The following is a 16306-nucleotide window of genomic DNA, read 5'->3' on the forward strand; positions in this document are numbered from 1 at the left end:
ATAATATGATTTTCTTGTTTATTTTTGTGATCTGAGTCTTCTTGCTATTGCCCCATCTCCCTCCACTGGCAGAGCTCTGGCCCCTCCCGTGTCCTGCGTGTCCGCTGTAGTGTCTCGTGTTTTTTCTAGGAGTGTTCTGTTTTTTTCCATAAAGGCCTGCGCCTCTATGGGTGAATTGATTCTAATTCTTGTCTCCTCCCAGAATATCAGCATACCTTCAGGCATCAACCATCTAAACCACACCCCTTTCTGGTATAATTTATTCGCTAATTGCGAATAATTCTTCCTTTTTTCTCTAATCTTCTTAGGGATCTGCTTCAGAATGGTTATCTCCATATCATGGTATGTCAATGCTTGCCCCCTTTGTACACCCAGAATTTCATCTCTTGTGCTTTTTCTAAGAAATTTAATGTGAACCTCCCTGGGTACATTGTGAGTTCTAGCATAAGCTGAGTTCACTCTATAAACCAGGTCTATATCCCACCCCATCTGTTGTTTTTCTTTGTGTGTATAGTCAGCCAGGATGTTTATCATGATGTCCCTTATGTTTTCCCCATCTTCTTCTATAACATTTTGAAATCTAAGGTAATAGGACATTCTCTCAAATTCTATTTTCATCTGTTGGATGTCAAGATCTTTGTTCCCTTTCTGCACAGCTTCTACCCCCCCCCTCACCTCCTCCACCCCCCCTTCTACAAGATTCAGTCTTTGTGAGTTCTTATATATTTGGGCTTGATTTTCTTTAATTTCATCTTTCATTTCCCTTAGCTGTTTCTTGATTTCCTCCTGGCCCTGTAAAATTTGTTGAAGCATTTGTTGAAAGTCCATCTCTGTAGTCTTATGTTGCATCAGTTCTGTTATCTTTGACTGTGTGGCTGGACTGGATGTTGCGGATGTTGGAGCAGAAGTGGCAAAACCAGGTTTTCCAGGAGGAGGTCTTTTGGGTGCCATCCTTTATAACGTTAGAGGTTCAGTCCAAATATGAAATAAACAGTTAGAAAAGAAGGGTAGCCAGGTGAATCCGGGAGCAGAAGAACCAGGCAGAAGAGAATCTCTCCAATAAGTCTGGCAATAGATAGAAAATTTCCCCTAGAAAGTTTAAAAAATACCAATCCACAAGAGATTCCTCTGGGAGACACGGAGACAAAGACCGGAAGCCTGAATTTTAAAGGTGGAGTCAGGTTTCACAGTTCATAAAGACAACGGAAGTGTGCCATCTTGCCCTGCCAGTTTTGGGCACAGAGGCATAACAAAGTATTAAAAAGTTCCAAAAGTCCTCAAATCACTGTAATATATAGGATTAAATTGAAAAGAAAATCATCTCAGCCTGAGTGAGGCTTCATTCGTTGGCTCTCCCCCCTCCTCCTTCCCCGGGGGCTGAGAGCAAAATTGTTCCTCGCCGCTTGTCCAAGGGGGGGGGGAAACCCCTCCCTCCAGCCGCACCTCCAAAATGCTCCGAAAGTTATTTTAAAGTTTTAAAAAGCTGAGTAATTCTTCATGCAGAATAAGGGATGAAGAGAGAAGCAACCTCACCGCACTGCAGCTGCTTCCTTCAATTGTTGCATTCTCCGGTCAGCTTATAGCGAGGCGCGAGGCGCGAGGCGCGAGGCGCAGGAATGCGAAGCGCCCTCCGAGCTTGCTCCCCGGTGCCTTGGGCGCGCGAGAGACCTCCCGCCGGCCGCCGCCACTGCAGGAGTCCTCCGCGATGCCGCCCCTCTGGCAGGACCCCTCTACGGGGTGTCCTGTGCCCCCCAAGGAGTGGGGAAGCCCACCGGGGAGCCGGAGCGGGCAAAGAGCTGCCCGCCGCCGCCGCCGCCGGAACCGGAACCCAATTTTCTAATTCCTTTCATATACAGGTAATTCTCAATTTATGATCACAATCGAATGCAAAATTTATGTTGCTAAGTGGAACATTTGCGACATTTTACAATATTTCTTGCCACAGTTGTTAAGTTAGTAACATTGTTGTTAAGTAAATCTGCCTTCCCCATTGACTTTGCTTGTCAGAAGGTCACAAAAGGTAATCACATGACCCTGGGACATTGTGACCTGGGACGTTTGATCATGTAACCGTGGAGATGCTACAACAGTCGTAAGTGTGAACAATGTCTGTAAGTCATTTTTAATCAGTGCCATTGTATGGTCACTAAATGAACTGTTGTAAGTCAAAGACTACCTGTATTCCCCAGGAATACTATTATTTTCTTTCCAAATAAAAACAGGAATAAAATGAGGTGATAGCGGAATTCCTGATCTGGAACATCTCTAAGCCTTCCCATTCACAGGTAAGGAAAAAGAAAATTGTACAGCTGTTTTTCTATCCACAGGCTGAAGAAACATTAAAAAGAATACTAATGCTAAGCAGCAGCACATTTATTGGGGTTCAAAAATTTGATATTACTAGTTAACACACAGTCCCTTCCTTACTGACTTGATAAACAGGAAAACTTCAGACCAGGAAAATTGTCAGCGTAGACATTAGTGAAGTATATCTTACCTTTCAATGTGCAAGATAGGCGCTGGCCCTAAGAAAAAATAGCATAATGAGGTCAGAAAAGCTCCAACGATTAGCAGCCATTTCCTTAAACTCTGTAAGAGATAGACAAAGAACTTGATTCTCATCAAAATATCATATTTGAATAAATAGAATGCATTGATTCAACCCATAGGAAATAAAGTGAACTGAGAAAATTCACATTAGATCATTTCATGTATTCAGTTCAACCAGAACCTAACATTCAACTTCATGTTCTTTTTAGAAGATGTAACCAATTCTCTGAAAGAGGTTACTTTTTCAAGAGCAAAAGGAAAACAGTTTTTCGCTTTCTCCCAATGAAAGTGTCTCACAAAGCAAACTGGTTCTTCCAAAAATTAGGATTCAACTTGCCTGTTTTCAAACAGGAGTCCCTCCTGCCCGTTAAAACGTAAAATGAAAACTATGAACCAAAGGTGGGTTGCTGCGGGCATTACTACTAGTTCGGTGGGCAAATGTTTTTTGCGCACCTAAAAAGGTCTGCGCATGTGCACAACGGAAAAATAATTACATTTTTGCAATGTTGTTCTGTGCATGCGAAAATCAAGATGCTGCCGCCGCCACTGCCGCTAGAACCGGTTTGCGGTTGTGGGCGGGCGAGTTACTACCTACTTGGCCGAACCGTTCCGAACCAGTAGGAACCCACCTCTGCTATGAAGACAGGTCCCTGTGCTATCATTAGCAATGGCTTTCCAAGTTAGAGAGAGCCGTGCTATTGGCGATCTTTTTGCTACGAACATTTTGCATGCAAAACATTTGTTTCATCACATCTGTCACATCAGAGATGGGACCCTTTGATTGGATGGCTTTGACAAGCCAGCTCTACAGTCCCTCCATACATTATGAATATATTGTATTGCTATTTCTTACCATTTCTTGACTGAGGAAACGCATTGGGCAGAAACACGTCTTCATAGCTGATCTATGGGATTTTGGTAAGATCCAATGTCAACACAAGGATTTCTATTATTTGGCTTCTGAAGCATGTCAAACCTAAACACCAATACTGGATAATCACAAGTGGCAAATCTAAAGAAGTTTAAAAATTGAAATAAGGATGGGGTAAGGATCTTGTACTCACCGGCTTTTTATCACTTAGAAAACCAAGAAGTGGTGAAAATAAGGAATAAGGAAGCGCTAAGGCCAGAAAGACCAATCCAACGTATCCTACTGGCAATTTAAACTATAGAAAGAAAACCAATATTCTTGTTAGGGCATAAAAACAGAATATAATATTAATTCAATACAGGTAGCCCTCAATTGACAATAGTTCATTTAGTGATCGTTCAACGTTACAACGGTATTGACAAAAGTGACTTATGACACTTTTTCACACTTATGACAATTGCAGTATTCCCACGATCACGTGATCAAAATTCAGATGCTTGGCAACTGATTCCTATTTATGACGGCTGCAGGGACCCTGGGTCACCTGACCGCTTTTGGTTTCCTTCTCAGAAGCAAAGTCAATGGAGAAACCAGATTCACTAAACAATCATATTACTAACTTAACAGCTGCCGTGATTCATTTAACAACCATGCCGTAAAATTAGACTTCAGTCACTTAACAACTACCTTGCTTAGCAATGGAAATTCTGGTCTCAATTGTGGTCGTAAGTCAAGGATTGCCTGCATTGACCACGTGGCTGAAGATGAATCACATCAGATGTATTTCATGTTAGTAATGGTCTCAGGTTATTTTAAAGCAGGGGTGTCAAACTCGATTGCATCAAGGTTGTTTTTGATCTCGGGGGACTGGAGTGGGCGTGGCCAAAGTGGGCGTGGCCACCTCGACATCACTCGTGTTGGAGTGCCTGTGGTGACCCGAGCGCTCTGCCAGTGAAAACAGGCTTCCGAGCTCTGTTTTCAGCCACCATGGCCTCCTGCAGCCCTCTGCCAGCCAAAACAGAGCTCGTGGGGAAGCGGGGATATATGGCTGGCAGAGGCACTGCGGGCCAGTCCTTCACTGTTTCCAGGGTGGCACTGCGGGTCAGATCTAAGCACCCCACGGGACAGATCGACCTGCGGGCCTTGAGTTTGACACTCCTGTTTTAAAGGTTATAATTTCTGAGGCATGAACTTATTTATGTTTTGGAATCCCTACGGCCCTTTGGTCCCTGGTAATTAGAATTACAATGTAGGAAGAGACACCTAGAAATGTAACAACCATTTGAAAGGTTAAAACACGCTCCTAATATTTGTTACATACCCATGATTTATAAATCTTTTATCAAATCTATTAAGCTTAATGAGTTATTTTAGAATGGATAGGATGTATCGAAAAGATTTTTTTTTCTTCCAAAAATGCACCTACTTTTTCCAAGACAAATAATGACATTGTAGGATCCAGAAAGGCTAAACTTGCACTTAGTCCAAATATATTTAAACAAAGGACTGCAACTTTTGGTACAACAATAAGCTTCAAGAATGAATCTTTCTTAGGAACTGAATCTGTAATTAGAAAAGCATAGAATATAAAATTAATTATTATAGAAACTAATCTGTACAAATATTTTACACATTAAAAGATACTAGTCCTTGCCCTGAGTCTATAGTCCTGAATTCAGATAAAGAGAAAATAACTTTTCACTGTTAATATCTAACCAAGTTGACACACAAATTGTATTTATCATGCTCAAATACAGTTCTTGCCCTCATATCACCTTCAGCCTATCATTTCTATGCATTTCAAATGCTAAAAGAACCTGCTGAACTTGTTTATCAGAAAGGCTAACAGCTTCCATTAGCATTAATGCTGCTACAATTAATTTTCAACACTATAGAAAATTATATTTACTACACTGCAGAACACACACTGAATATAAAATATTATATACACACACACACACACACACTGCTATCATCTCTCTTGCTTTTCATTGCTTTCTAAGCTTTCCCAGAGGCATATGGGAATAGATTGCCATTTAAGAGAAAAAATATTTTAGCAAATACATAAATCCATTGTAGCAGAGCTCTGGCATGCTTCAGAGCAGGAGTGTCAAACTCAATTTCATTGAGGGCCACATCAAGGTTGTGTTTGACCTGGGGGGGGGGCGCGGGGTAGGCATGGCCAACTCCAAGTCACTTATGTTGGGGGCGCCGCGCTCTGCCAGCGAAAACAGCCTTCCAAGTTCCATTTCGGCTACTACAACCCTCTGCCAGGGAAAACGGAGCTCAGGAGGGCTGCACACAGCACTCACAAGCTCCTTTTTTTGCTGGCAGAGGCACCGTGGGCCGGTCCTTCATTGTTTCCAGGACAGCCCCGTGGGCCAGATCTGGCCCCCGGGCCTTGAGCTTGACACCCCTACTTCAAAGGTAGCTCATGTGGCAGTTCTTCAAAACAATCCCGTCTTCTCCCAAGATCACGTGGCAGCAGGCAGTCCTAAGGGAAGATGGAGCTGCTTTCAAGATTTACTGAATGATGACATGATTCATTTAACAACTGCAGCAGCTCGCTTACCAAATGTGGCAAAAAGGTCATAAAATGGGGCAAAACTCACTTAACAACCATCTTGCTTAGTAACAAAAAATTTGAGCTCAATTGTGGCAGTACGTTGAGGACTACAGGTAGTCCTACACTTACAACAGTTCACCTAGTGACCGTTCAAAGTTACAACGGCACGGGAAAAAGTGACTTATGACCATTTTTCACACTTATGACCGTTGCAGCATCCCCATGGTCACGTGATCAAGATCTGGAGGCTTGGCAACTGGTTATGATGGTTGCAGTGTCCCAGGACAATGTAACCCCGTTTTGTGATCATGTGAAATGGGGAAAGCAGAGTCATTTAACAAGCATATCATTAATTTAATACCTGCAGTGACTCACTTAAGAAATTGGAAATTGGAAAGAAAGGTCGTAAATTGGGGCAAAACTCCCTTAACAAATTTCTCGCTTAACAACATATATATTTGGGCTCAATTGTGGTCCAACGTTGAGGACCACCTGTACTCGCAATGACAAAAAGCAACAATCCCCCAATCAAGGAAAGAAAGTCATCATTCATTGAATTAAACAGCACAAACCTTATGTTCCCTTTCCTTTCCCCAGTGGTAATAAGAAAGGCAATAAAACCTCCACCTACTATAATTTGGTATGATGAACATATTCAGAGGCACCATGAGCAGCATTACACTTCCAAGGGCAATGAAAGGGACTTCATAGCCAAAACTCTGGTACAAAAATCCACCAATTGGAGGACCCAACACTAATCCCAATCCGGTGAAGACTTCAAGAATGCCCTAAAAAGAAAGAAGAAACAGCAGTGCAGTTATTAAGGATGGACTTTTGGCACCAGAAGAAACCTACAGGCTTGGTGAATAACTATCATTTATTAACAAGAGTGCTATAAGAATGGACTACATGTGGCTTCTTGCATGTAACAGCATGCAAAATAAAATGGCATCCTGCTTCGCTGACTTGCTGTGCCATTTTAAAACAAGGGCTTCACCGGCCTTCTATGTGTCTTTTCAGGACATATCACTGAAAACCTTCCCAGTGAAGTAAAGTAAGCTGCCTTATGTTTTAGTTAGGGTTAGGATCAGTGGTGGGTTGTGTTAGATACTTGCTCTAACTACAGTGGTTTCCACCAAGGTCCTCTGTTCCAGCGGGAACAGAGGTTTAATCCTATTGGTCGAAGGGTCTGACAGCTCCCTATAAAAGGGCTGCTGTCAGACTCAACCTTCGCTGGATTGTTCTCACTTGTTGTACTTAATAAAGAGCTGTTGTTACCGTTAAGCCTGTGTGTGCCTATCCATTACCCAATCTAACACTGGTGACAAGGATGGGATTGGAAGGCAACTAGGCGAACCAAAAGAGCATAGCAATCCAGCAAGTACATCTAGCTCGGAGCTCAGCGTGGCTTCGAGCAGCCATTTTTGAGCGGCAAACTCAAACGCCCTCTGAACACAAAATGGCCATGCACGCCTCATCGACTCCGTATGACCCAGTCACTGAGCACTGGGACTCGTACATGCTACGATTTGACTGCTTCCTCGCGTCCAATGACCTCATGGGCCTTTCTGAAGGCTCCAAGAAGAACATGTTCCTTGGATACTGTGGCCAGGAAGTGTTCAAGACGGCGAAAGACCTCTCTGAGACAACACCGCTGCAATCAGTCGCCTGGTTTGTGCTCCAGCAGACACTGAGGACCCACTATGCCCCCAAGACGTCCAAGCACGTTTGCTGGCATGAGTTTAACATCTGGAACCAGAAAGAGGGCGAGTCGATAAATGAGTACGTTGCGGCGCTTCACAAGGCTGCAGCGTACTGCGAATTCAGAGACTTGGACGAGCTGATTCTGGACCGCATAATTTGCGGCGTGCAGGACATTAACCTACAGAGGAGGTTACTTGCCACATCTGACCTCACTCTGCAAATTGCCTTGGACGAAGCCAGGGCATCAGAATCAGCTGCTAAGTCTGTAGAAACCCTGCAGCGCCGGGGCGCTTCACAGGACGTGCGGAAGAGCGCACACTCACATCGCAAGGCTGCAGAGGTCGAGAGCTCAGAAGGCGAAAAAGATGGTAGCTGCTGCATGCGCAGTAGCCGTGCCCAGCTGCCGCACAAATTCAAACTGCGTCTCCCGCCTTGCACTATCTGTGGAGGAGACCATGACAGATAATTTTGCCATCTCCGCGATGCTATCTGCCAGCGCTGCAAGTGAAAGGGGCACATCACCAAGGTTTGACGAAGCAAGCTCCCCCCTGATGACCTGGCAGCCACGAAGCTGACCTAACAGCCAGCAGAGGCCTGACCAAGGGGCATGGCGGCCACCACCACAGCGCTCAGAGGGCGACAACAGAGTCACCCATCACACCTCAATCGGCCAAGCCTGCACAAGGCAGTCAAAGAAGCTGAAGGTCACAGTCCTCATCGAGGGCTCTCCATGCGAGTTGGCGATCGACACCGGGTCATCACTGACCATCATGCTGTGGTCTACCATGAAGCAGGCTATCCCTAGCCTGAAGAAACAACATCTACGCACCCCTGACATCCGCCTTCACGATTACCAGGGGAACCGAGTCCCCATCGTGGGCCAAGGCACCTTCTGGGTGAACTTCAACAACTTCAGCGGCTAGCTCCTAGTGACGGTGGTCAGCAGAAACCTGTGGAGCCTCCTGGGGCTTGACTGGTTCGAAGCCCTGGGGTTGGAAGTGACCGGTGTCAACAAGAGCACCAACGAACTACTCACAGACCCTACCTCCGAGACACCAGTTTTTCATATTGACTGCCTTGAGACTGGGCCTGTCTCGTCCAGTGATGATGCCCATCATTCTGCAAAGGACTCCAACATCAAACAAATTTTGAACTGGGTGTGGAGGGGGTGGCCCAAGGGGCCTACTGAGGTTTATTTCAGAATGTATTTTACCAAATGTGATGAGTTATTGGTTGTTAATGGCACCTACACACCCACACACCCAGTTTAGTGAAAGGGGGGAAAGTCACGATACCGCTGTGACAACACAAATTTGACACCCCTGGTGTGGAGCTTTTAGATATTTTTTTTAGAAAAGAGATGCTCATTCTTATAACAGTCATAGAACCAGCCAACCAACCAATCAATCAATCAATCAGATTAGAGCTGGAAGGGAACTTGGAGGTCTTCTAGTCCAACCCCTTGCTCAAGCAGGAGACCCTATACGATTTCTGATAGGTGGCTATCTAGTCTTTTCTTAAAACCTCCAGTGATGAAACACCTACAACTTCTGAAGGCAAGAGTTCCACTGGTTAATTGTCTTCATTGTTATGAAGTTTCTCCTTAATTCCAGGTTGCTTCTCTCCTTGATTAGTTTCCATTTATTCCCTCTGGTGCTTTGGAAAATAAGTTGATCCCCTCTTCTTTGTGACACCCACTCAAATACTGGAATACTGCTATCATGTCATCCCTAGTTCTTCTTTTCTCTAGACTGGCCATACCCAATTCCTACAACTATACTTCCTATGTTTTCATCTCCAGGCCCTTAATCATCTTAGTTGCTCTTCTTTGCCAAAGTATACAACCAAAGGATACATTATATTATAAATGTTATTAGATATACACAACATGGGTATTACTCTTAAATAGCCATTCATCTGGCTCTGTTTCCTAGCATAGCTAGGATGATTTCCCAAAAATCATCCCATGTTACATGGTTTTGATTGGCTTCATACATACCATAACTGTAGCTACATTTTTTGGGAAAGCATTTATGAGAATAGAAAATGAGGCTGTCATTGCAGCAGCAAAACCAATTGCATCCATTGCTCGGACCAAAAAACACAGCCCTATGAATATTGGCCCATCAGGTGCTTTGTCCAAAAATCTAAAGAGAAAGATATAATGAATCACTCTATCTCTTAAAGCAGAGAATCCAGATGTTATTTAGATGGATGTTAAAGTTGTAGTATATTGACTGGTTTAGCAGTGTTCTACTGCAGAATAAAATAGAAGTAATTTGTATTTTCAGCAATGTTCCAAATCATAGAAGCACTGACAAACATTTCATCCTGATAAATTTATCAGGGTCAAGATAATTGCCCGGGGACTTACAGCCTAAAGGAATGGGGGTGGGGGGAGCTACTTCTATTTTTCAAAGGAATTAAAACAATGAACTCCAGAGATAACCCATCCTTTAAATCACTGAGTCTGGTTAATAAAAGAAAAAAGAAAGTAGATACATATGCTGAAATAAAATAGCCACAGCAACACAGTAAAGCTTTTACGAAAAGATGCTGCATAAAACAGATATCTATACTCACCCAAAGAGAACCGTGACACATCCCGAGACGAACATGCCAGCAATAAACATAAATTTTGCTCCAATCTGTACAAGCTGTAAATTATATTTTTTTAAAAAAATTGCTTTGGAAACTTTCTTATATTTCAAAAACAAATGATATATTGACATAACTACATTTGTAACATAGAATTCAACCTAGTTTTACACAGTGAAGTAAACTAGGGCAATTAACTGTTCTTTACTATTACTAACAGTTCATACATTAATGACATGATGATACTTTATGAACTACTGTAGTATCAGTATTGTAATAATGTTTATAATCACCAAAGTTTATTGAAAAGATCTAGAAAAAGTGACTGACCCATAAAATATTTTTTAAAAATGTTAAATGCATACCATAAATCTAATTCTAAATTCACCGCAGCATAAATTGGTCCTGATATTGCTGAAGCACCATGGGAAAATTTTGAAATTTCATAGAAAATGCAAGATACAGTAATAAACTATCAGGCATACATTTTGAGCTAGTGGGGAATTTGAATACTTTTATTTATTTATTTTATTTATTATTTATTACTTGAACTTATTAGTCGCCCCCTCTCCCCACAGGGACTCGGGGCGACGTACAAAAGTATTATATAGCGTACAGAGGAGGTAAAAATAAATAAATAAGTTACAATACCTAAAAAAGTTAAAACCCCAGTGAAATTAACCCTTAAAACTAAAATTACAAATTAAAAATGCCCTGGGCTGGAGAGGTTGTAGTATTATGCCAGGTCAGCTAGTCGAAACAGGTAGGTTTTCAGCTTCATACGGAAGGAGCGAAGGTCGGTTGTTGTCCTGATGTCTGGGGGGAGGTCATTCCAAAGGGTGGGGCCCACTACAGAGAAGGCCCTACTCCTGGGCGCCGCCCTCTGGCACTCTCTGGAGGACGGCACCCGGAGTAGTCCCTCTCTGTGTGAGCGGACGGGTCGCAGGGATGTATGGGGCAAGACGCGATCCCGCAGGTAACTAGGCCCTGTGCCATGGAGCGCTTTGAAGGTGGTAACCAGCACCTTGAAGCGCACCCGGTAGGCCACAGGAAGCCAGTGCAGCTCGCGCAGGATGGGTGTTATATGGGAGAACCTCGATCTCCCCATAATTACCCGCGCGGCTGCATTCTGGACCAACTGCAGTCTCCGGGTGCACCTCAAGGGGAGCCCCATATAGAGAGCGTTACAGTAGTCCAGGCGAGACGTCACCAGCGCGTGAGTGACTGTGCGCAAGGCCTCCCGGTCCAAAAGGGGCCGCAATTGGCGCACCAGGCAAACCTGGTGGAACGCCCCCCTTGCCACGGCTGCCACGTGATCTTCCATAGACAGCCGGGCATCAAGGAGGACGCCCAAATTGCGTGCCCCTTCCACCGGGGCTAATTGATCGTCCCCGATGGCCAGCGATGGCATATGCTGGTTGAACCGGGAAGCCGGAAGCCACAGCCACTCTGTTTTGGAGGGGTTGAGCCTGAGCCTGTTGTCATCCATCCAGACCCGTACGGCTTCCAGACACCGGGACATCACTTCAACAGCCTCGTTGGGGTGGTTTGGGGTGGAAATGTACAGCTGAGTGTCATCAGTGTACAGATGGTATCCCACCCCAAAACCACGGATGATCTCGCCCAGCGGCTTCATATATATGTTGAACAGGAGAGGCGAGAGGATCGACCCCTGTGGGACCCCACAGATAAGGGGCCTCGCGGTCGACCTCTCCTCTCCTGCCAACACACATTGTGTCCGGCCAGAGAGGTAGGAGCGGAACCATCGTAATACGGTGCCCCCGACCCCCAACCCCTCCAGACGGCGCAATAGGATACCATGGTCGATGGTATCGAAGGCCGCCGAGAGGTCTAATAGGACAAGGATGGAGGAACAACCCCCATCCTTTGCCCTCCAGAGATCATCCACCAACGCGAACAAGGCTGTCTCCGTGCTATGACCGGGTCGGAAGCCGGACTGGCGCAGGTCTAGATAATCAGCTTCCTCCAGGTGGCACGGAAACTGCTGAGCCACCACACTCTCAACAACCTTCGCTAAGAAAGGAAGGTTGGAGACAGGACGGTAATTTGCTAGCTCCGTTGGGTCCAGAGAAGGCTTCTCGAGCAGGGGCCTCACCACCGCCTCTTTCAAGGCGGTTGGTAAAAGGCCCTCACCCAGCGAAGCGTTCACCAGCCCCAGTAGCCAGCCTCGTGAGCCCTCCCAGGAGGCCAGTACCAACCAGGAGGGACACGGGTCCAATAAACATGTGGTGGCTCGCAGTCGCCCGCGCAACCTGTCCAAATCTTCGGTGACAACAGGGTCAAACTCCTCCCAGCATGGTCTCTCAAGACTAGCCTCGGACGTCCCCACTGGAGCACTGAGGTGGGTCCATCCCCTTCGGATCTGATCGATTTTATCCTGCAGGAACTCTCCAAATTCCTCTGCCCGGCCCAGCAATGGGGGGTCCCGCTGCCCCTGTGACAAAAGGGAGCGGGTCACCCGAAACAGGGCGGCAGGGCGGTTCTCTGCGGACGCTATAAGGGTGGCACAATACTGACGTTTGGCCACTCTTATTGCCACAAGGTAAGTCCTTACATAGGCTCTTACCTGTGCTCGGTCGGATTCGGAGCGGGAGGACCTCCACTTGCTCTCTAGGCGTCTCCTAAGGCGTTTCATCGCCCTTAGCTCCCCGTTAAACCAGGGGGCCCGGGTCGATCGTGGCCGTCGGAGAGGCCGCAAAGGCGCCACCCGGTCCAAGGCACCGGCGGCCGCATTATTCCACACGGCTACCAGGTCCTCTGCCCGGGGGCGGGGCAGGTCTGCAGGAGGTGGCCCAAGCTCCGCCTGGAAGCTATCTGGTTCCATCAGACGCCTGGGGCGGAACTATCTGGGATAGTCTGGTTCCGCCTCCCCGCGGTGGGGAGCAGCGCCAGGGAAGTCCAGCTGGAGAAGTGAGTGATCTGACTATGACAGGGGCGTGATGACTAAATTCCCTCTTCCCAGATCACTCGTCCACTGGTCGGAGACAAACACAAGATCCAGTATGTGGCCTCCCTCGTGCGTGGGGTCCTGAACTACTTGAGTCAGATCCATGGCTGTCATGGAAGCCATGAATTCCCGGGCTGCCCCGGATGCCTCTCCCGTCGATGGCAGGTTGAAATCCCCCATCACTAATAGCTTGGGGGTTTCAACCGCCATCTCCGCGATCCGCTCGAGGAGCCCGGGCAGGGCCGTTGATGTATGGCGGGGAGCCAGGTATACTATCAACAGGCCCAGCTGACTCCCTGGGCCCCATTTCACGCCCAGAGACTCACAACCAGATATCTGCGACACAGTGAATTCTCTCGGTGCCAAATCTTCCCGGATGATTATCGCTACCCCACCACCCCTACCTTGGGCCCGTGGCTGGTGGAATACACGGTAACCTGGAGGGCACATTTCCCTGAGGGGCAACCCCCCCTCCGGGCCCAGCCAGGTTTCCGTTATTCCTGCGAGGTCCGGCTCCCCCTCTGTGATCAAGTCACTGATGAGGGGGGCCTTATTAATCACGGACCTCGCATTACATAACATCAGCCTAAGGCCCAGGCTCTGCCAATCCTGTCCACCTAGCCTGCGGGGGTTGGTACAAGCGACCGGGAGTATCCAGCGGCCCCGGTCTCCCAACCGACTGTATGTTCTTCTAGTGTCCTCGCGCCCGCCCCTCCCTACGACCGTCGCAATTGGAATTCCCCTTGTAGGAATGGTGTTTCCTCCCACCCCCCCACTCCGCTCCCCTCCGTCCTGACGCCACCTGTTGGCATGGCTATGTCCATACCCCAAGGCCAAGTAACCCTCCCCCGCTCCCTGGAACCCCTTAAAACCTTTAAAAAACATTTTACTAAAAAACCCTTAATCCCCCGCTTCCTCCACCTCTCTGGGTTAATAAACCCCTCATCGAGGTGGGTCCTCACCAGGGCAAGGGGGCATGCCTGCGAGAGGGGGGACCCTCGCAGTCGAAGAATGTCAGACCTTGAATAGATAAAAATGTTAATCAATCCATGACTATGGCTGTGGCAGGGTTTTTCTTTGCAGCAGGTCCAAGATGTAACTTGATGTAAAATAGAGCAATGAGTATTTGACAGGCAGATAAGATGGGAGAGGAAGCAGACCTCGCAATCCACAGTAATCTACAGTCCACCAGCGAGGCCCAGAGGTAGTTCTTAAGGCCCAGAGGCCCAGAGGTAGTTCTTAGGTAGTTCTTAGAGTATACAGGGATCGCACCTCAGCGGGGGTGCGGGGGGTGGGAGGGGTAGGCGGGGTGCCAAGGCCAGCTGCTCGGCCTATTGATCTTCTGGAGGTCGCCCAGAACCTCCGGCGACCCCCTGGCTTTCTTCTACAGTCTCCACAGCTTCTCTCCAGCCCCACCGGCCCCACTGGCCTCTTAGCCAGGCTGCGGTCAGAGAGATAGATGAGAAATAAGGTGCCCGATATTCCAGCGCCATTTCTGCCGCCCCGTCGCCACCGCCGGTCGGATCCAAACACCGCCCCCGCACAGCAGGATGTAGCTCGCCTCCCACACGTTCTCCTCACCGACTCGCTCTCCTCCCGGAATCGCTCCTCCGCTGTCCCGTTGTCCCGCCGCCCTGGCAGCCACACGGACCTCCTCCTTTCTGCTCTTGGTGTTATTTCGCTGCCGCGGCTCGGCCTCTGCGTTCTCTGCATTCTCGCCTCTTCGCCGTCCTCCTCCTCCTCCGCCTCCGTCCTCCTGGCTATCTGGACCCCCCCTAGGGTCCCAGCTGTTAACAACGAGAGCCAGGGTTGCCATTTAATGATTCTAGGCCCCCAGAATGACCAACGGGGGCCGAAAACGCCTGCTGCCCCTGCCAAAGAGCCCCATCGTTCGCGGAGCTTTGGGAAGGTCCGCCATTGCCCCCCGGAAGCTCCTCCTCTATGTTGAAGATATGCTCATTAAATGACTACAAAAGGGATTGTGCCTATTCACAAAATGACTGCCATTCTGCAAGGCATAACAACGGAAACACAGGCCATTTTCTATCAATAATAAAATAATACAATAGTAGAGTTGGAAGGGACCTTGGAGGTCTTCTAGTCCAACCCCCTGCCTAGGCAGGAAACCCTATACCGTTTCAGACAAATGGCTATCCAACATCTTCTTAAAGACTTCCAGTGTTGGGGCATTCACAACTTCTGGAGGCAAGCTGTTCCACTGATTAATTGTTCTAACTGTCAGGAAATTTATCCTCAGTTCTAAGTTGCTTCTCTCCTTGATTAGTTTCCACCCATTGCTTCTTGTTCTACTCTCAGGTGCCTTGGAAAATAGTTTGACTCCCTCTTCTTTGTGGCAACCTCTGAGATATTGGAACACTGCTATCACGTCTCCCCTACAGCTTTATCACTATAGCTTTGTTGTTTAATTAAAGGTTCCAAGGATTTTTTTTTTAAACTAACATGTTCTGTGGCTTTAAAAAGTTTGAAAAGCCATAGTTTAAACCAGGGGTGTTAAACTGACAGCCCGTGGGCTGGATGCATCATGTGCTGGCCACCCCCACCCCCATTTTAGCAAAGGTGGAAAAGTCATGATATGTCACTTGACAACACGAATTTGACACTCCTGCTTTAGATGATCAGGACACTGAAAAAAATATGTTATGTAAAAAATAGAATAAAGGTTTTCAATTTAGCAAAATGGCTGAAAACAGAACAGATTTAACAGAGTTGGAAGGGACCTTGTAGGTCATCTAGTCCCACCCAAGCAGGAGACCCAACACCATTTCTGACAGATGGCAGTCCAATCTCTTCTTGAAAACTTCCAGTGATGAAGCTCCCACAACTTCTGAAGCCAAGATGTTCCATTGGTTGATTGTTCTCACTGAAATTTATCCTTATTACCAGGTTGAATCTCTCCTTGTTCAGTTTCCATCCATTATTCCTTGTCTGGCCTTCAGGTGCTTTGGAAAATAGCTTGACCTCCTCCTCTCTGTGGCAGCCCTCAAATATTGGAACCCTGCTATCATGTGTCACCTGGTCCTTCTCTTCA

At 46.9% G+C, this 16306-nt stretch overlaps 1 protein-coding gene across 1 annotated transcript in view; it reads right to left on the minus strand.

Annotated features, from left to right (window-relative positions):
* Positions 1 to 16306, minus strand: part of SLC18B1 (solute carrier family 18 member B1) — a 35976-nt gene that overhangs the window by 14024 nt on the left and 5646 nt on the right. Inside the window, exons 4-9 of the mRNA XM_081942342.1 lie at positions 10275 to 10348; positions 9691 to 9838; positions 6619 to 6775; positions 4848 to 4984; positions 3615 to 3716; positions 2498 to 2589 (exon numbers count right to left, since the gene is read on the minus strand). Of these exons, the coding sequence (XP_081798468.1) occupies positions 2498 to 2589; positions 3615 to 3716; positions 4848 to 4984; positions 6619 to 6775; positions 9691 to 9838; positions 10275 to 10348 (710 nt within the window). The remainder of the gene's footprint in view (positions 1 to 2497; positions 2590 to 3614; positions 3717 to 4847; positions 4985 to 6618; positions 6776 to 9690; positions 9839 to 10274; positions 10349 to 16306) is intronic.

This window comes from Natrix helvetica (genome assembly GCF_964273705.1).
Source record: "Natrix helvetica genome assembly, chromosome: 2".
In the NCBI taxonomy this organism is placed as follows: Eukaryota; Metazoa; Chordata; class Lepidosauria; order Squamata; family Natricidae; genus Natrix; species Natrix helvetica.